We start from the raw sequence: 20,069 nt of genomic DNA on the forward strand, positions 1-20,069 counted from the left end.
AAAGTGTAAACAAATAAAAACCAACCAAATAGCTGTAACGTAAATAAAGTGTGTTAGGAAGAAAACAACGTGTTTCAAGCTTTACAGTCTTTTGTGATCGGGGAGGAGCCTCCAAGAAAACAGCTGGCCAATAGAAAGGCTTTAATACCACACAAAGTGTTGCCTTAGCGTCAAAGACGATCAGCAGATTAATCGATTGGTCAGTCCACAGAAAACAGGCAGCTATGATGGTGATCAATGAATAATTTAAAGCCCCAGTGTGTAATTTTTGTAATTTTCTGGCGGCATCTGGTGGTAAAGTTGCAAACCACAAAAAAAAAAAACGAATGAGCAACCGACAGGGGACACTTTATGGTGGAGCACCACTGATTTCCCGTTTTTTGTGGCAGCGCTGGAAATCCATTAGAATGCTCCGTATTCTGGAGCGTTTTGAGCAGCAACCATATTCAACACGACGTAGCAAACATGGCGACTCACACGGAGGCTGGGTCCACCTCATATAACTATATTTAACTCATTCAAAGTTGACGAAAAAACACAGATTCTTTGTTGAAGGTGATTATACATACAGTATGTGAACACATTTACGGACAATGCATTTAATTTCTGTGAATAAGTTCTTCGAAAAATCTCACACTGTAGCTTTAAGATGATTTTTCAGAAGCTCTCCGGCTATTCCAGCTTCTAAACAGGAAAATGTTGTGATATTGAACTAAAATAGTGGGTTGGGATGTTGAACAATAACAAACTATGTGAATGTGCCAACTTTGGCTTTAGGGGGGAATTATGATGACAAGACATTTTTGATTATTTTCAGACAGATGGATCAGTCTGACTCCAGATGACAGTGGATTGGAGAGACATGAATGTTTGACTCAGGGCACCTTTGGGTTGATCACCCTTCTTACACGTCCTGACTGTTGCTGGGAGCAGGGGAGCGGCTGCTCTGTTCACAGATCGCTTTCCCTTCCCCTATTTTGGGATGAGGGGTCTTGTTTAAGGAGGCTATTTGAGATGCGCGTAAACGTGGGACTCAGCAGACACACGGAGAGCTTCAGCTGTTGCTGATTAATCATCTTATTGGCCCTTTCTCTCTCCAGAGAAACCTGAGGGGGGGGGGGGGGTCCCTGCTGGAGCTCCCATACAGGCCCGCACTCATAACTTATAGGGGTGCGTAAAGGCCTGTGCGTGCACATGCTTTCTTTCGTTTTTTCCCTGAAATTAATCCATAATTTATCACAGGAGACACTTGGAACGGGGCGAGATCATGCACAGGAAAGCATAACACATAAAAGCTGCAGATTCATATGTATATATGTAAAAACTGGAAACACCCAGGTGCTCAGCCAATCGGCAGCAGCAGGCTGTATAACAACCCGTATCTGTTACTTGCGTTGACAGACGCCAATTATTTTAATGGCACACCCATTAGACGGTATCACGAATCCATTTCAGCCCGTTGCAATGGATCACATCTGCACAATGATGGGAGGGGGGGGCAACGGGAGTATAGATGGGCAGGTTAAAGCCCGAGCAGCAGGAGGAAGGAAGGAAGGAACGAAGCTCCCCGGAGTGACGGACCTCAGCCACATCTCATCACTTTACACTATCGACTGTGTGTTCGCAGATACGCGCATCCCCAAACACATCTGGTGGGATCTGCCACGCATATCTCACTACAGGAAACACATCTCACACGTCCTATTCATCACTGGTTGGCTCCCAGGTTCGTGTCGGCGAGTTGGCATCGTGCGTTATGGATCATAAACCTACCTGGATTTGTATTCCGGGGAGTTTTCTTCGGTCGCCCTCAGCGGCTGCGAAACACACACACACACACACACACACACACACACACACACAGCTCCCGTCCGCCCCCTTTTATTCGTGTCGTCGCCGTTCAGATCAGCCAACGCTTCTCGGTATGCGAGCTCGCTGTGTGGATCCCCTGAGCCAAACGTGCTCCTCGTCCTCGGACCAGAATCCTCCGGTGATGCCGCTGTGTCGTCCTCATGTACACGGAGGGAGGGAAGAAGAGAGAGAGAGGGGGGGGGGGGGAGAGAGAGAGAGAGAGAGAGAGAGAGAGAGAGAGAGAGAGGGAGGCAGGTCCCCGCAGCCTTGCTCGCTTCGGTTATTGGCGATTGGATCAAACCGGCCAGAGGTGATGGCGCTTTTCGTCCTCTCCCTGCCTGTGCGCCCTCCTCCCCAGATCCTCCCTGTCTGACGGACTGACCGGGTCGCAAAGCTGTCAATGACGAGGGAGGAGGAGGAGGGAGGAGGAGGAGTGAGGGGGGGTCGGTATTTTAAGGTTGCACCCTCGGTGGAGAGATAGATCTTCTGCCCCCGTCGCGCGCGGCTCTCCCTCCTCCTGCGAGCCGTGAATCGCCGTGAATCAGCGCTCTCCTCCTCCTCCTCCTCCTCCTCGTCGTCTCTCCGTTGCCATAGCGCAGGGAATGGGATGCTGTCGGTCTTGTGGAGCTTCGGCACTCGCCGGCTCTTCTCGAGAGCTTTCCGCAGAGAAATCGCAAAGCCCCGCAAAGTGGACGCTGTCTCACCTCGGAGACGCGCTCGGCTCGGCTGCGCGTCCCCCCGCGCGCGGCTGTGCGTGCGCCGGACTTTGCGCACCGCCCCAGCACAGTGCGTCTCCTCTCCTCGTCAGTTCGCAGTGGTGTGGCTGGAGACGAGCTTCCTATCTGTGAAGTGTCATCCTCGGAAGCAAAGCAGAGAGGATGATGAATGTCAGGCCCTCTCCTCGCGCGGCGGAGGTGTGAAATGGTTGCGCCCTGCAGCCCTCCTCCTCCTCCCTCCCCCCATTTGTAAAAGTCACACACACACAGACGGGCTCGGTTGAAGGCGCGCGACGACGTCACCATCAGCTGAGAGGAGAAACCTGCAACACAAACCCGGGAGTATCATCCGGGCCCACCACGGCCCTCCATCACACCAGGGCGGGGAGGGGTGGCATGGAGTTAAGAGATTAGAACGAATGCATCACTTGTTGTTTTACCTAAAAAAAAAAAACCAGTGTGTCTGCACACACAGGTAATAAAAAAAAGATAAGACGCTGCGACTTCTTTAAAAGTAAGAGGCAGCAGGAAGATGGTCACTGACATTTAGTGTGGTCCACATGGCACAAGAGCAACATGAGGGTCCAGAGTTAGAAAAAGCTCAACATTGAGGGTCCTAAACGCTATTTGTGTATTATTAAAACACATTAAAGTGACCAACAGAACGTTGAAATGGTGTCACACATTTATCAATCAGCTATATTTTTCTAAAGTTTGACAATCACAACATATTCCAGAGTACAAAAAAATCGATTTATGTAGGAGATAAGTTTAAGTCATTACCACATACAGAATGTGTGGGAAAAAAAGGGCGTTTCTCGTGGTCCAAGGCGCAAACACAAATACACAAGATACGCAAAAATAAAAAGACAAAAAATACAAACATACACACAGGACAACAAGTAATGAATACGGAGAGGAGATATAAACACTGTGAGAATATTCTGCACAATACTGAGAGAGTGTCAGTAATATTAAATGAATGAATAATGTCCAACTTGTTATTTCTGCGATCAAGAACCTTGATTACCAATTGATATGAATTAGATTTTTTTGATGAACTTTAGACATGTGATTAAAAACAGCTAAGATAACATGCAACACAAATGACAAGCATAAAGGGCCAAACGAGGACTGATAATGAGAAAATCGGCCCCTGTAGAGAAACGACCCACAGCCCTTAGGACCCCGAAAGGTTGTGTCACTTAATATTCATTTTTTAGTTTTCTCTGTGGTGTTTTTTTAAAAATCTGTATCGTCAGTTTGACTCATTTAACTGAGCTCTAATGTAGATTATTTAGCGTTTCTTTACGCAGAGCCTCTGATCCATGGGCCCTCTAACCCCTGGGGCCTGCAGCCTGGCAGGTCCGTCCGTAGGGGGCTAACGTGTGCTAATGAATCACCATGAGCTCCTTGGAAGTAGTAAATTATTCAACATATGGGGAAACACTCTTGTTCCTCATCGCTTTTTGTGTGCAGAGACTTAGATGGGAAGATAACACTCTCGTGTCTGACCATTAAATATGTAGCAACAGCCTGCTAGCTTAGCCTGGCTTAGCACAAAGACTGAAACATAGGGGGAAACAGCTAGCTTAGCTTAGCTTAGCTTAGCACAGAGACTGAGACCAGGGGGTAAACAGCTAGCTTTGCTTAGCTTAGCACAAAGACTGAAACCAGGGGGCAAACAGCTAGCCGGTCTCGGTTAAAAATAAAACAGCTACCGCCACATTGCAAAAACCAAATTTGACTTTAATTGTTTTCAGCCATGAAATGGCGCACGCATTTGTTTTACACTGTTGATTGAACAAGTAAATCATGTTGCGTTTGTATTTGAGTTACCTCTCATATCAGTCCTCCTTCCTGGTTTGGCCAAACCATGTGGCCGAGGGTGGAGTCACCTTAAATACTGAGGCCCAGTAAATGGACCAGACCAAGAGCTGCATCAGCCGGGGGGGGGGGGGGGGGGGGGGGTATTTGGGTAGAGATGTAGTTGTTGCCCATGTTATTTCCCCCTGTTGTTTCAAAATGGTCTGATCTGCCAGTATATATCTCTCCCCCAAGTCTCATTTGTGAGGTGTTCCAATTTGAACAGAATACTTTAAACCAGGTTATCATGGATCGTACGGACTATAACCACGGAAGATCACATGTGAAGGAAGGGCTGAGGAAAATTGGAGAAATGCTGTAAAATATTCTTTTGAATTTATCAGGCTGATAAATGTATTTGGTTTCTTGTTGTTGACGAGCTGCGGCTGATCGCCTGACAACAAGAGAGTCGTCATGTATCACCCCTCCATTAAACCAAAACTTGCCATTTGAACAGATTTTTAAAGTGTGATCCACACTATTAATGAGAAATTCAACCCAAAATGTCAAACTATTAAACTTCAAACGAATCCTGATGGGAGGCTCGGAGAGTTCACACACATCCTCACCGTGTCTTGTGTGTCTCTTTTTATGCACCTTCTTCTCACAGTTGCATTGCTCAACCCAGTGGTCTTTTAGTCCCAGTTAGATGCATCACTGGCCTGAGGATAATGAGCTTCTCGGTGCTCGTTGCAGCACAATCACACGTAACCGCTGCTGACGAGTCAGACGGAGCCTCGGAGACCGGAGCGGAGCGAGAGGATGTCGACGCTGCCCCCACCTCTAATTACAGCATCACACCGGCCTGAGGCGTGTGTGATCCTGTAAGTCCCAGAGCAAACAAAACTGTATGTCAAATGTAAAAACAAGTGTTTAAAAAGTCATTTAAATCAATTAGCAATTGATCAACAATGAATGAATTCATCCGCCCAGGATACAAGATGGAGAGACTCGGAAGCGGCCCTTTTTTTCCCCGCAGTAGGCAGCATCTCTTTTCTTTTGGGGACGGAACCTGCAGTATGTGCAAAAGAAGCAAAAAAAGAAAAAAAAGAAACAAAATAAAAAATCAATTGGGCCTGGTTTTAATTACAAAAGTCTGGCACCGTGGTGGAGAGTCTTTTTAGCCCGTTCAGAGTTGCATGCTTGTTAAATTCAAATATGGAAATTTAAAGAACCAAAACGCACGTGGAGGGGGCGGGGTGAGATGGGCCAATCTGATCAGGCAGCCCCCCAACGCCACGCCCATCCGTCCGGCCCCCGCTCCCCTCCTCCGCGTGATGCTGTAATTAGTACGGAGATTATGGTTGGACAATTTAACGAAGTTTTTCCTTATCTGCGGGCGAGAGGGCGGCGGCAGAAAAGGCACCGTACAGATTTGCTGTGCGGGGGCTCTGCGCGTGTACCTGCAGCCAGCGTGTGCGCAAGTGCGTTTGGAATTCAATGCCGGCTCTCGCCACTCTCATCGAAGCCCTGGATGTGTTCGGTGATGATTAATGGATTATACTTGTAATCAACACACAGAGGCCCCCGCTCACGCTCCCCACTCGAGGGGGGGTCGGGGGGGGCAGCACTCGCAAGGGGCCGGGAGGCCTTAATGGCCGCGGCCCCCGAAACCGACTGGTTGCATTGATTCTGTGGAAGCAAAGCTACTTGGGCTAACCTCTCCTTCCCCTGCCCCTCTCCTCAGTATGCCTGACGGCAGCTGGGGCCCTGGATCAGTTTCATTAAAGCGTCTGGCGTGCGTCGGGAGCCGGAGCAGAAAAAAAAATCTGGAGCAGGGAACGAAACGGGGGAATAGTGCTGCACTTGCACTTTGTGATTTGCATTTCATCTCCCTCTCTCTCTGTCGTTCTTCGGCGCCTCTGCACATGGCGATAATCTGTAGGCTCGAGTTGCAACGACTTCGGGGGGGGGGGCAGTCAGGCAGTGACACAGTGGTCCTGGCTGGTGAGAGACATAGGGAGGGAGGGGTCATCAGGGGAGTTAACACTGACATCACCCCTGGGTGACATCCGCTTACAGCGGTCAGTAATGAATAGTGAAGTTGGGAAATGAGAAAGGTAAAGAGTCACCTCACATCAGGATCCCAAGAGCTGGAGGCTGTCACCAGTGACCGTGTGTGTGTGTGTGTGTGTGTGTGTGTGTGTGTGTGTGTGTGTGTGTGTGTGTGTGTGTGTGTGTGTGCGAGATGGTGGGGGGAGGGGGGTCAGACACCGAGCAAAGAGCCAAGTCAGAGGAAAAGATGCAGAGGGAAACAACACACGATTGAAAGGTCAGTTATTTCAAATTACACACACACACACACACACACACACACACACACACACACACACAAAATAATCGTCACATAACATTTCGTGCAGATGATTTTTTATTTGCTCAGGTTTGAAGATTATCTGTCAGACATTTTTTAATTTCATATGTGCTGTTCACAAATCTGAAAAATCTACCACTGCAAACACCTCTTTTCAAAAGGTTCTCCTAACTTTTTATGGCATAATGGTTTTTAGTTTTATACAAAACCTTACCACGTCTATTTGTCTTTTTCCACCAACAGGGGAACGGGCTGCGTTCGGGTCCACGGCACAAAACTTATTCGGACCGTTCTTATTTTTTTGAAGGTGAAAAAATTTCGTGAGAACCTCCTCAAATTCTATGAGTGGCTTTGTAGAAAGTATTGTAACGACACCGAGGTCGGAAAAATCCTAATGAGGCCCTGTGCACCAGCAAGCGGCCAAAAGCTTTGCAACTTTAGAGGTTTGTTTGAAGACTAGAACACCTCAATGTGTGTGTATGTGCCTGAGATGGACCCCCCCCCCCCCCTTTGGGGCCCCCCAAAAAACCCCTTGAAATGCTTCTGATTTGCTCCCTCCGGTTGGTTAATTTTAGGCTTTAAAGAGAAAAAAACTGAGATTAAAGACAAATCGGTGTGTCCTTGCTTCTCTGTGCCTCGACAGCCCCGGAGCTCGCTCACGCGTCCTGGTGATGAGCTGTAGGTGGAGCTGGAAGCGGCGGCGTCCATCTGTGCTGTGGGATCTGACGGGACGAAGCAGTTCACAGTAAAAAAAACACATTCTTTGTTTTTTATTTGTACGTGCCACTTCTGTGTTGTAACTATACTGCAAACTTTGCTGCAACATCTCTGTCGAGCGAGGGGTTTTATATAAGAGGTTGCAAAAGTAGTTTTTTTTTATCTTCAGTCCCTCAAAGGTCAGCACTCATGCCCAAACCCCTCTGCAGTCAGCCAGTGGCCCAGATTCACAGGTCACCAAAGTGAAACTACATCAAAGCTCTGCACAGATTAACTTTTTGGGTTCCAAAATCACGGAAATGAATTTATTTCCACCCCCTTTAAATCCAAACAGCTCGTGCGCCTGGGTCCTTGCTCTGGTGATCGCTTATAAGATTCATCCTGCAAACCATGCATCACCTTGATAGGTTGGGTATATACTGTATGTACATCATCATATTGAGGAAGTACAGACACCGGTTATTCTTCATATAACGCTTCATAACCTTGACCCCCCCCCCCCCCTCCCCCCCACTTGCGCTGATAAATCCTCTCCTCACATAAAAAAACCCTGACGGTCCATAAATATGAAGAGTGCAATGCAGATAGAAGGGGAGCCCCTGCACCAGGCGCCTCGCTCTGCCCGGACTTTCAGCTTAAATAATATCCACAGCGACCAGTGTTTGCACACATACACACACACACACACACAAATATATGAGGGGCCGTTAGGGACATTATTCAGAATTACCTCTCACACACGCAACTGAAACACTCTCTCACACACACACACACACACACACACACACACACACTCTCACACACACAGTTGTAGTCTTGTCCGTGGAGAGAGCCACTTCTGCAGCTACTGGAGCCTGAGCATTCAGTGGTTCACTGGTCTGGAATGTATGTGCAGCAGGAAGATGGGCGAGAGAGGAAAACCCACACCGACTCCATTACATCAGAGACACAGTGTAGGACACTGGACTCCGCACTCATCTTTCTTTGGGCCTTATGGTGCTGAATGAAAGAGACAGGAGACGGGAGGGATGAAAAAGAAATGTGAGGGGTTGGCGAGGAGACAGGAGATCCGAGTGGGGGGGCGGTCAGCTCGTCTTGAGGGTCTTGGCTGGCGTTTGCCCCGCTGCCCCCTCTCCATCTTTTCCCCCCAACAGCCCCGTCTCCATGGCAACGCGTGGCCCCCTTGCCTCGGTCCTGGGGAGAGTGGAAGTGACGGCGGCAGTCTGTGCGCATTCGGTCTGGCTCATTATGTGGGGAATGAAGTGAAACAGCCGGGGGGTGCATTTGTTCTGCGTGGACTACCCCTCAGCTGCCAAGCCTCCGTCTATTTATAGCAGCGAGAGCGAGCGAGAGAGCCTAAATAAAATAAACCCAGGGGTCATCTCCCTCCTTCCCTCCCTCCCTCCATCCCTCCACGTAGAATAAGTCCATTCTTTGTCGTTTGACTCTGCGGCTCTGTGTAAGTGACATTTCGGGGAGTCAGCAGGGGGGTGAAGGTCGCGGCTCCTCTCTGTCCACAGCTTCACTGGTTTCCTTTTTTTACTCGTCCGGGACAAAGGGGCCTGAGGAGAATACACTCAAAATACACAAGTGCTGCCGCGTTCTAAGGATTATTGTCATCATCGATTCATCTCTAAATTGTTTTCCATTTGTCATTTAGTCGATAACGTGTCATGAACATAAGGTACACAAAAAAAATAAACATGGGGAAACTGCCTGTTGTGTTAGAGTAGACAACAAGCAACAGATCGCATCTGAGAAGCCGTAATCAGTCAATCATTGCTATGGCAACACACAATTTGAAGACCCTCTAACATGTATAACCACTTTAATAAATGGTTTATCAATTAATATAATATAGTGTATATTAATGTATTTGTTAACAACTTTAGAAGAGGTGCACAGGGTAATGCATGACAATATGAGAAAACACTGTTGTAATATATCTATATAAGAAATTTTATGTATTTTAGATTTGAGTGTATTAATTGTACATAAATAAAAAAAATATTTCTGATACAGTACATTTTTAACATGGGGAGTTAAAGTAAAGCGTTACTGACGTTCGTAGCTGATAAATGACTCTAATGATTTGAATTATGTCGACTGTTGTCAACGCTTAGGGCATTTACACATCTGGTTACATAACACATTATCCCATTTATATATATATATATATATATATATATATATATATATATATATATATATATATATATATATATATATATATATATATACATATATCATATCATAACTAAAAATATACTGTGCATAGGACACTCACACGAGGATATTGCCTCTGTGAGTGTTTTCTATTGTTTTCTCTCGATCCATTATAATTATTGCGTTGCCATCACAGTGAATTATCACACCTTTAGTTGTGGGAGTGGAGGAGCGACCACACTGTTAAAGACACAAGATGAAAACAGGAAGTGCCAGAATTAGACTGTTTCCATACTTAGAACTACAGCGATAATTTAGCAGATGTGACAGTATCTATGTTTATGTCGTCTGATAAATATTGTAATAATCTGTGTACTCTAGTTTTAGTCACAATTCTATTTAAAAACCAAAATAAAGGTAAGAGATATTTATTAATAATGTGTGTTTATGAGACTAGTCAATCAGCTGATTTATCAATATTGGATTCTTTAAAAAAAACTTGAACATCGATATCAGTATCAACCTCAGTAATCCAGTGTCAGTCAGGGTTAATCTCTATGTGGATTATTTCTGCCCTTGATGCCTCTGGAGCTGGACGGGGACTGGGGGCCCTGGAAGATGCTGAGGGTTACTTTAACGTTTCAGAACCCCAGATGCCAACGGGCCCCTGGAATTTTCAAGCACGACTCCGCGACTCCACTTTCCCATGGCTTCATTAGTTCTCCTGCTCGTGGAACAACATGGTAAATATTGAATTTCATTTACCCCCCTTTTCGAGCCTTGTCCGATGAATATTTAATGACGTTTCCTTGCATTTTCCGATGAAAAACTGAATGGCATGTGAATTCATCTTCATGCATCCTGACAGGTCACTTACGACGGTAAGGAACCTCTGCCTTGACCCGTTTTGGCCTCCGACGACGAGGACGAGGAGGACGACTACACCCCGTGTGCTCCTCCGTAATGGAAGGGGAGTGTGCAGTAACATATCTTTTTGCTGTAGCACTCTCAAGTCTCCTTCACGTGGTTCATTTGAAGTGAGCTCTGCAGAGGAGCTGTGAGGCCGAACGGCTTTGAGTAATTTAGTGCAGGTTAGGGCCGGTTCACCACACACACACACACACACTAACACACACACACACACACACACACACACACACACACACACATGAACACTCACAGCTAAATAAAAAAACACATGAACAAGGACTTCAAGGAGGAAATAAAGAAAAAAGTCTAAACAAGATCGATTTAGTTCAAAACAGAATACAGCGATATGGAGATTTCCACGTTAATGAGAAATCATACACCATAATGGTCCGTTCAACCAAATTTATAAGAAGGATATCAGGAAATATTCCACAATTATAGAGTCGTTCTGGAGCTTAAATTATGTGTGTGTTCACATTTGACTGAGTTATGACTCCAAGAAGAAGGAGAACAAACTTTGACACAAACTGCAGCGATCGGGGCGATAAGGTTTTTTTTTAATATGCTTTTTTTATCCCGCAGCTCCCTAAAGCTGCCACATTAGTGTCGGCGCCCGGGTTTCTAAATGGTTCGTGTGGTCGTAGCCGAAACTGTTACTTTGAGAGGAAATGAAATCTCCTACGACCATTTCCAAATTTTAAGTACAGTGGTTTGATATAAAGTTCTGAGATGAGGCTCCCTCACGTCTTAAATCTCTCTCTCTCTCTCTCTCTTCAATTTGCTCAGACCTAAGGTCAATTTTTTGTAGCATCAGGCAGTAAATGGACTCGGCTGCAAAGTGCGTGTTGATCTATATGCTCCTGTGGTTGTGGCTGTGTACAGTTCATTCATTTTTATACATCAAAACTCTTTGGCTCCACAGATGTTTTGTTCAATCAAACTGATGCTCTTCTGAGAGTATTTCAGTGTCATGTGTGTTACATTTGCTGCCTTACAGTACAATAACAGCTGGATGTTATTCTCCACCTCCTGAGTTCAAGTGAGGGCCGGCCCCTCCCTACAAGACCACACCAGTAAGAAGCTGCTCAGGGCCCCGCAGCCGCCAGGGGCCCCCGAAACTTTGTCTTGCTGAATTAGGTTTGCTTGCTACTGACAGTCGTGTGCGAGAAGGCGACAGGTGAGGACCCTGAAACTGGCAACAACGACATAGGTATGATGTACAGCACGTATGTAACACAGCCTCGATTATGACGATGAAGGCGATGCTTTAAACTGATAGACTTCACATGAATAAGGGTTATAATGGTATTCAAAAGCTGGACTATCCCCTATGAGGTAGGGCCCCCGAACGTATCCTGCTTAGGGCCCCCAGATGTACAGGGGCCGGCCCTGGGTCACGTTAATTAAAAACTGTCAACGTTTCATTGACTTAACTATTGCTCTCTGTGGTTAAAAGCCTCTCACCGGGTTGCTTCATTAAATATAAAGATTAAGCCTGTAAACATCAGTTCATCACTTCTAGTGAAAACCGGATTTACTCTAAGAAACAGTTTGTCAAATGTTGTTTTACTTTTGAAGAGACTCAGAGCAGATAAATGACTGTCGGTACAAGACTTTGTTTAATCCCCCCCATAAACCTTCTTCTGCATTAAATCACACTCACGGACAACATGACATTTTATTGATTCCTGTTCCTAAGCGCTCCCATCCTCCGGCCCCGAGGGTCAAAGGTCAGCGATCAGGTGCAGGACAGCGACATTAGTACTGGCAGGTTTTCAGCATTGTGCTCAGGGACACGTTTCATTTCCTGGTTCCAAAGAAGAGTGAGGCTTTGCAGTGTCTCATTATAATAATGTAACGTTTCAGCCATCGGTTTTACAAAAACGAGCATGGTGGAGGTTTCCCTTTGAGCTCGGAGTAATTAACTGCGCAGGAACCAAACAATCAACTAATCGGGAACATAATCAGGAGATTGTTCCATAATGAAAATAATTATTAGATATAGTCTAACACTGAATATTTTAAAAGAATGAGCTCCATCTCGTTGTACAATATAATATATATTATATAACAGTCACAGGGGCCATTTCCCTGATTATAATTATATACTTTTACTGCTTCCAATGCAGGATTTGCTTATAATTGAGCACTTTCATTAAGTATTTTTACTCAAGTAAATAGTATTTAATTCCATCACTGCAGCATTACATCACAGTATAAAACACACATTCCTCCAAAGTACAGTTCACTCATTGACCATCATCAAACTCATCATTTCTTTACTCCCTCAGTAAGATAACAGAGCAGCGTCCTCAGACAGAGTGTACCTAATCAAAAAACAAAAAGCGCCCGGGGCCGCTCTGCTCTGTGGAGCATCCAGAGAGCCAGTGTGTGATTCACCTCTAACATTACAGATGCAACCAACATGTGGCTCCTCTGAATTTGGAGAATATTCCTCTGCAGAATCACCAGACATTTTTAGGTCTGTGTTCGGTGAAGTGAGACGTGATCCCCATGACGGAGCAGCTCTGCATACAAGATCTATTTTTGGGTTTTTTAAAAAAGAAAATGCACATGCAAAAATAATCCTGATATGTAAGCTGTTGTTTTTCCCCATAAATATCTGAGCGTGAGAAACATTATAACAGTATTAAAGTAACTCAAAGTCATGGACATAAAAGATGTGATTATAGCAAATGTATCCCAGGACAACTGAAGAATATTTATTACGTCCCCGATTCCACAATGCGAATGAGGCGGTGTGTACGTTATGTGACGCTCATACACACTGATGTGAAGACATAAAGCAGAAATCATGTTCCTCTGTTTTGTAGTACTATTATAATACTGTTTCCACTGTAAACGTAATAAATCCATCGCGATGCAAAGTAATAACTGTCAGAGAAATGGATTACTGTCGAGGGCCTGTGGAGCCGGAGGAAACGCTGGACTGGTGCTAGTTATTCTTTCATACTTTTAACAGGTAAATCGATAGAGATACAGTTGTGAACAAAGACTTGTCACGTCTACGAGCATTTGTCAGAAACAAAATAAAAGTTAAAGCCACAATTTCGGTTCAGTATTAATAATTTATTGAGACGTGGAAATCATACATTGATATATAGAGTTCCCTCCCATGTTTCTGTGAAAGGTGCAACAGGACGCAGAGGTGCCACCTACTGATCAGACATGAGAACAACTAATCAACAGGTGACAGCTGTATACTTTCGTATATTAAAGCTACAAGAATCAATATTTATTTAAATTTCAAACTCAACCTTGAACTTATGTCGAGGTTTTAAGCTTCACGTGGTTTAGTTTGAACCACGAGTCGCACTGAAACAACCAGCAGGGAAACCACAACAGTGCACATTTCCAAAGTTCCGAGTCCAACACAAGCACAGAACAGACAAAAGAGTTGAGCTCTGCGCCCCGGCGTCGCCGCATCGGGGATAATTGTGTCTCTGCGGCGTCTGTGGCCGAGATGCCGTCCATTCTCGTCTGGTCCGCCCCGCTGCTGCTGCTGCAGTGTGTGTGTGTGTGTGTGTTGAGTCGGCTGAGCCTCAGTCTTTTATGTTCTTCGTGGTTCGCTGCTGCTCCTGATACTCCCTCGAGTCCTCCCAGGGACGAGGACCACGGATGTTCTTCCACTCGTCCAATTTCAGGTCCTTCAGCTTCTGCAGAGGGAGGGAGGGAGGGAAAGAGAACAATAGGAGAGGAGGTGTAAACTTCAGGATGCCAATAAAGCTGTAATTTTAAAAATTCAAAACCAGACAAAGATTAAACAGTGTCTGAAAACGATTCTGCGTGAGAGCGCAGACTTTACTTCAGCGTCGATTGCGGATTCGTCTCTGGCTTTACTTGATGTACTTTGAAAAGCACCAGATGTAGAAAACTCCCGACCATCTGCTGAGGATTCTTCAGATCTGCTCATCGGACGGTCCAATAACTTAGGAAACTGATTGTCTCTCAGACAGTCAGCTTTTTCCCGCTCTCTGCCTTTTACAGGGTTTATCAAAACCGCATTATATATGTATCGTCGCACAGTTTCATTAAGGATGATAATTTGTTTCTGTTGACACTCTGTATCTTGTCTTTTTGTGAAATGGTGGAAAAGAAACAGAAATGAATGTTCACCTCATGTCTGAATTTGGCTCTGCTTTGCTGATAACTGTAAATATATGATCACACAACCAGCTGCTATCGCATGACAAATGCCCTGTACTTTTGATCATGTGATAACACCTCCAAAAAAGTTCTGGTAAAGACTCAACTTCCTCAAACTCTCCACCCGACTCTTTTTACCTGATACTCCTCCTCCAGCATGACTGGCTGCTTCTCCAGGTTGACTCTGGCCTCCAGTGAAGGATCCAGCTGAGAGAAAACAGAGAAATAAATATGTTTAAAAGCAAATAATGGAATATGGAGCTTTCTGGCAGAGACTCACAATTTACAACAACAAAAGGGAAAATGGACACAAGGGAGAGAGGCGAAGATGTGGAGGGGATCCTCGTTTGATGAAAGCTGTTTTCTATCACTTGTTTGAGTGGGAAACACTGAAGACTTTTTCTTCCCAGTGTTGAAGTGGAGGTTCTTTCAAACCTACAGCGAGGATCTAATATTACCATGTTTTTACTCTTTTAATTTTTTATTTGAGAAACATCACCAGGTTCGGTCAAAAGAGGGGAAAAAGTGTGTCAGGCGAATTTGGGAGAGCGAGTTGAGTCCAGTGGAGAAGATATTTCTGGATTTTGTCATTCAGACTGATTTTCCCTGAGAACAGGACCGAAACGAATCCCATTCTGAACCATTACGTTTAATGAGTTGTAATATTTCACAGCAATAATGCTGCAGTCACTTTGGCGACTTATGAATTTCACAACTCCATGACTGATTTTTTAATTAAACTTACATTAGTACAGCAAATAACATATATACACATTTACATTTATATATGGAGAATTTTGCAGCCTTTGGAGGAGGGAGTTAATCGCTCCAGTTAAGTCGTGTGACACCTACTAAGGACGCGTTATTTATGCTACAATGCCAGAAGACTGAAACCCAACAAAAAACAGAAACTTGGACGTTCAGAGGTGAGACGTTCACACAGAACCTGGAAAGGGAGGAGATAAAAGCCTTGAAGGACGAATTTGCCTCCGGGCTAAATGAAATCAGCGAAGAGAAAATGCTAATTGGATCACATGGTGACTTACTCCGAGACAGCAGCTTCAATGATTTAAATATCAGAGTGGAAAAACAAGAACTGCCTGATAACAGTCCGAAGTTAGAACTGGAAGAGCAGTTTTAATTGTGCATCTTTACAACTGTTTAGATATTCCATCAAATCAGGCACACACACACACACGCACACGCACACACACGCGCACACGGTTCCTACACATTTTCCAGACTAAAATTTCCAGACTTCTCTGTAGATTTTTAAGACCATATACATCCGAGCACATATATCTAGACGTTTATTGAGTAAATATAATTATATAGATGAATGTTATAAGCTATTTTCTATCATATTATATAAATAAATAATTTAAATGTATTATTTGTTGCACTTCATACACAGAAAGTCACGGTTTCTCCAGAAGGTTGATGGTGATGTGGCATGTGTGCGGATGGATATTGAAATATTGATACTTCCAATCCCAATGTTACCTGTTCTAGGATTGATTTAAACTCTGTAATTGTGGAAATATGTATTTTTTCCATCAACAAGGGAAAAAGTACAAGGTAACTAGCTGTCACCAGGATAATCTAAATAATGTCAGGTTGACAGGAACTACTTTATCCTTCTGCACACGTTTGTTACTCATAAGCGATGAACCTCGCCACCACAGCTACAATTCACTAGACTAGAGAGATTCTGGTTTAGACTTAAGTCTGGAAACACAAATGTTTTTACATACTCTTTTCTTTTTTTTCCAAACTTGCATAGGAACCCTGCACAGGGTGGAGTTGAACCTTCACTGACGGAGGTGAGAAACTTGTCAGCAGAGAGCGAGTGGTGTGTGTGTGTGGGGGCAGCTACAGAAGCATGGTGCCAGGGGCACGATCGCCTGCCCCCTCCTCCTCCTCTCTCCTCCACAATGCTGCCTCATATGGGCAGTAATAAGTAAAGATGCCCCCTGCCATCTGGCTCCCAACCCAGCTGACACGCGGCGGGCATTCGTCACCGCAAAGTAGCACAAAACAGCCACTTGCCCTTGCAAGCTCATCAGATCGTAATGGCTCCTAATAAAGAGTCGGTCCTCTGTCACTCTAATGAATTGGCTCTGTCACTCAGTGAATTATAAGAGCTTGTTCTCACTCCCTCGCTCTTCGCACACTGACTGACTCACCCCGAGCGGGTTGTTGGAGACGCCTCTCGGTGACGTGACGCCCGCTGTCTGTTTCTGACACCGACAACCGTCGAGCTCCTTGTAACGTGATTATAAATAATTTCAAATCTACCACCTAAGAGAGATGTGACACAATTTTTCTACATTCTACAACTTACCCACCGTTTTTACACTTGGAAGGATTTTCACTCTCAGGTGTAATTACGGTTTCTAACCACTAGGAGGAGTATTTACACACTGACCGCACTGCACTGCCCTGAGACTGTTGCGTCCAGGATGGTAGTTCTTGTAACTGTTTTGAATCTGGGAACCTACAAGATTGTTTGGACGTGTGAACCCTTTATGAAATTATAAAAAATCCATGAATTTGCCACAAACCTTCCTTTTGATCTTCTGGGAATCATATCGGATCTGTGTGAACTCTCGCAGGCCGAAGGAACCGCCGACTACCAGCAACTGAAACAGAACAGAACAGACATATTTGTGGTCAGTCCATCAGAAATATCTTCATCCCAAAAATATTCGTGGTCGGTCCATCAGAAATAACTTCATCCCAAACTACGGAGGCGAATACGAAAATTATCAAGGAATATGATTCTTTAGGCTAAAACATGCAATACAGTTCAACTTCACAGTTGAGTCAACAAAGTGCCAGAATATATGTTTGAATTAAATAAATAAAAATATAGATAAAAATATACAATAAAAATAGGAGGAAAAAACTATGAAAAAAAGACAAAAATAATCTATATACATATACGAAGCTAAAAATAGTGACTAAGTTATTTTTACTTTGTTTATCCAAAGCATTTTAGCTTTGGATGCTTTTTTAAAATCATACTGACTAGAGCTGCAACAGTTAATAGATGAATCGATTAGTAATCGAACCACTGAATCGATTGATAATCGAAAGTAGTTTTGATGAAAAAAAGAAGGACAAATTCTCTTTAATGAATATTTTAATTATATATTCTGGTTTCAACTTTCTTTGCTTTATGGACCAAACAACGAATCGATTAATCGATAAAATAAATTACAGATTCATCAATAACGAAAATAATCGTTAGTTGCAGCCCTAATACTGACATTATACATGGACATATTTCTACAAAGGAACACGTTCACTATGAAATGAAAAGTTGAACAGAAGAAAAATCTCCAATTTAATAACCTGTAACCCTCAAATCTTTAAAATCCCCCTGTAGGATTAATAAATCACACACTCCACATCTGTTCGACAGTAGCACCGTCCATGAAGCTGTTAGCATGTTAGCTAACAAGCTTAGCCCTGCTAGTCTGCCGTTCGTGTTTATGTTTAAAAACGTGATGTGCCCTGTTACTCACGAGCATCGGGACTCCATATTTGATCGTCTTGTTTTTCTGCAGCAACTTCAAGTTAAACATATTCTTCTCCACAGCTACAGGTCCATTTTACTAACGGAAACAGCGAGCAGGTCACAGCTGGGAGGCGCTTCCTGAACAGGTCCGACGAGCTAAACTGTCCGGAGCGGTGCGAAGTCACGCGCAAGGTTCCGCCAGGCATCAGGGTATTTTGATGACGATGAGAACATTTTCTTTTGTGTGTTTCGAGAACTTCTACAGCTACTAATCTTTTGTACACGCACAAAAAAAGCTGATGTTCAACTTAAACATTATTTCCACAATCACAAAATATTAGTGACCCCAATTTGATCCTTTTGAGAAGTGGGTGTTACTTTGAGTCAGAAACTCTCTTCCAGATTTTTATTTCTGCTATTGCTATTTTATTAGTGTCTGTTTTCTACAATCAGACCAGACATTTATGAATCTCATTGTTTCTCACACTGTCTCGATAAGTGCATTGACCTTCATTTGTATGCATGTAGGTTGGTGTTGCTGGTCTCCTCTGGCAGGTTTTCCCTCACTAAAAGCATCTCACCTTTATATATATGACGTTTGCCTGATGACTGAAATGTAGGGCAATAAAGTAAGTTCAACTGCAGATGAAATAATGTGTCAATTCATAATGTCTGCACTGCATTACCACACAGACAACTCATAGTGCAGAGGCAAAACCTGATATGATGTTTACTGTAGAGGACTTCCTCAACCAAGCATCTATCTAAATTTTATTATATACCCACAGGGCGAATTTTGGAACCACAATCTAAAGTCTTACTGCTTTAAATGGTTAAAACTGGGCAGTAATGTTAAGTATTTGATGGAGAATGAGACTGGAAGAAGTTGCTACACCACTGGTGTGTAAATACATAATCCCCTCTTAATGCAGGTAATTGCGGCTTTCATATGGGAGTATTTGAAACACCATAAACATTCCAAAAATGAGTGTGGGTTCTGTTCTTACCTCCTTTCCAGGGACATTGGTATGTATACATACAGCATATCAATATAAGCTGTTCTGGATTCAGATAAATGTACAAACTGTCAATACCAATCAAAAATATCGATCCCTGCAGCAAACAGAGAGTAAGAAGAGAAAGTATAGCAATTTTTTCTTTATTACAATTCTTGTCTCTTATTTTCAATCAGGTGAAGAAAAATACCTTTTTTTTTGTTCAGTATAATAAAATATGTTAACTTTATTCATTTTATGAAGAAAAACAATGACAACAAGAAAATAAAAACAGAAACAAACAATTTTTTTTCTCTCTCCCTCTTTGTAAACCCGGAGAGCTGCTGCGTTGCGTGGGGGGAACAAATACGACGGAGACGAGAGAGTGAGGGAGCGGTGAGGAGGCCGGACAGGCGGGGAGGAGGTGGAGGAGCAGGAGCAGGAGACAAAGAGGATATAGTGACAAAAAAGATAAGGCCAGAGACGTACAAAAAATGAGCATAGTAGGACAGGAGTGTGGTGACGGGCTGGGGGGCAGTCAGAGGACATGGCGGTGATTGTAGCAGGTAGGCTGGTGGTCCAGAGTCAGGACGACTGACAGAGTGTTCAGAGGTCACTCTCTCCATACAGAGCGGTGGAGAAGGACATGTAGTCGAGGGCTCCTGGCACGCCGTCGGGCCCTGTGTAGGGGGCCATGCGGGCGATGCAGTAGTCTGCCTGGTCTGGAGGCAGCTCCCGGCGCAGCTCGTCGGCTAGAATGTAGTTCTATTGAGGATGAAAAAACAAAAAATGATATTCTTACATGTTAGAAAAGCTGCTGTGAG

At 44.1% G+C, this 20,069-nt stretch overlaps 3 protein-coding genes across 8 annotated transcripts in view; all 3 read right to left on the reverse strand.

Annotated features, from left to right (window-relative positions):
- slc8a3 (solute carrier family 8 member 3) overlaps nucleotides 1-3,031 on the reverse strand; it is an 88,083-nt gene extending 85,052 nt beyond the window's left edge. For both annotated transcript variants that reach the window (XM_035610596.2, XM_035610595.2), the window contains exon 1: nucleotides 1,774-3,031. The gene's annotated coding sequence lies outside the window, so the exon portion shown is untranslated. The remainder of the gene's footprint in view (nucleotides 1-1,773) is intronic.
- Nucleotides 3,032-13,629: 10,598 nt separating this feature from the next.
- Nucleotides 13,630-19,199, reverse strand: LOC118286521 (cytochrome c oxidase assembly protein COX16 homolog, mitochondrial). Its single transcript, XM_035611016.2, has 4 exons — nucleotides 18,258-19,199; nucleotides 17,292-17,369; nucleotides 14,866-14,934; nucleotides 13,630-14,237 (listed from the first exon to the last, which is right to left on the reverse strand). Exons 1-4 carry the CDS (start codon nucleotides 18,315-18,317, stop codon nucleotides 14,124-14,126), a joined length of 321 nt encoding a protein of 106 aa, XP_035466909.1. The 5' UTR covers nucleotides 18,318-19,199; the 3' UTR covers nucleotides 13,630-14,123.
- A 194-nt stretch (nucleotides 19,200-19,393) lies between these two features.
- Nucleotides 19,394-20,069, reverse strand: part of actn1 (actinin, alpha 1) — a 50,283-nt gene continuing 49,607 nt past the window's right edge. For all 5 annotated transcript variants that reach the window (XM_035610991.2, XM_035610989.2, XM_035610992.2 and 2 more), the window contains one exon: nucleotides 19,394-20,010. In XM_035610991.2, the coding sequence (XP_035466884.2) occupies nucleotides 19,852-20,010 (159 nt within the window). In that variant the 3' untranslated portion in view covers nucleotides 19,394-19,851. The remainder of the gene's footprint in view (nucleotides 20,011-20,069) is intronic.

This window comes from Scophthalmus maximus, chromosome 15, assembly GCF_022379125.1.
Source record: "Scophthalmus maximus strain ysfricsl-2021 chromosome 15, ASM2237912v1, whole genome shotgun sequence".
Classification (NCBI taxonomy): domain Eukaryota; kingdom Metazoa; phylum Chordata; class Actinopteri; order Pleuronectiformes; family Scophthalmidae; genus Scophthalmus; species Scophthalmus maximus.

Excerpts from the sequence above, each read along its gene's own strand:
- LOC118286521 (XM_035611016.2), bottom strand. The coding sequence starts at position 18,317 with ATGTTTAACTTGAAGTTGCTGCAGAAAAACAAGACGATCAAATATGGA. Across the intron at positions 17,370-18,257 it reads AATATGGAGTCCCGATGCTC|TTGCTGGTAGTCGGCGGTTC; the intron begins GTGAGTAACAGG and ends GTTCTGTTTCAG. Across the intron at positions 14,935-17,291 it reads CCCAGAAGATCAAAAGGAAG|CTGGATCCTTCACTGGAGGC; the intron begins GTTTGTGGCAAA and ends GTTTTCTCTCAG.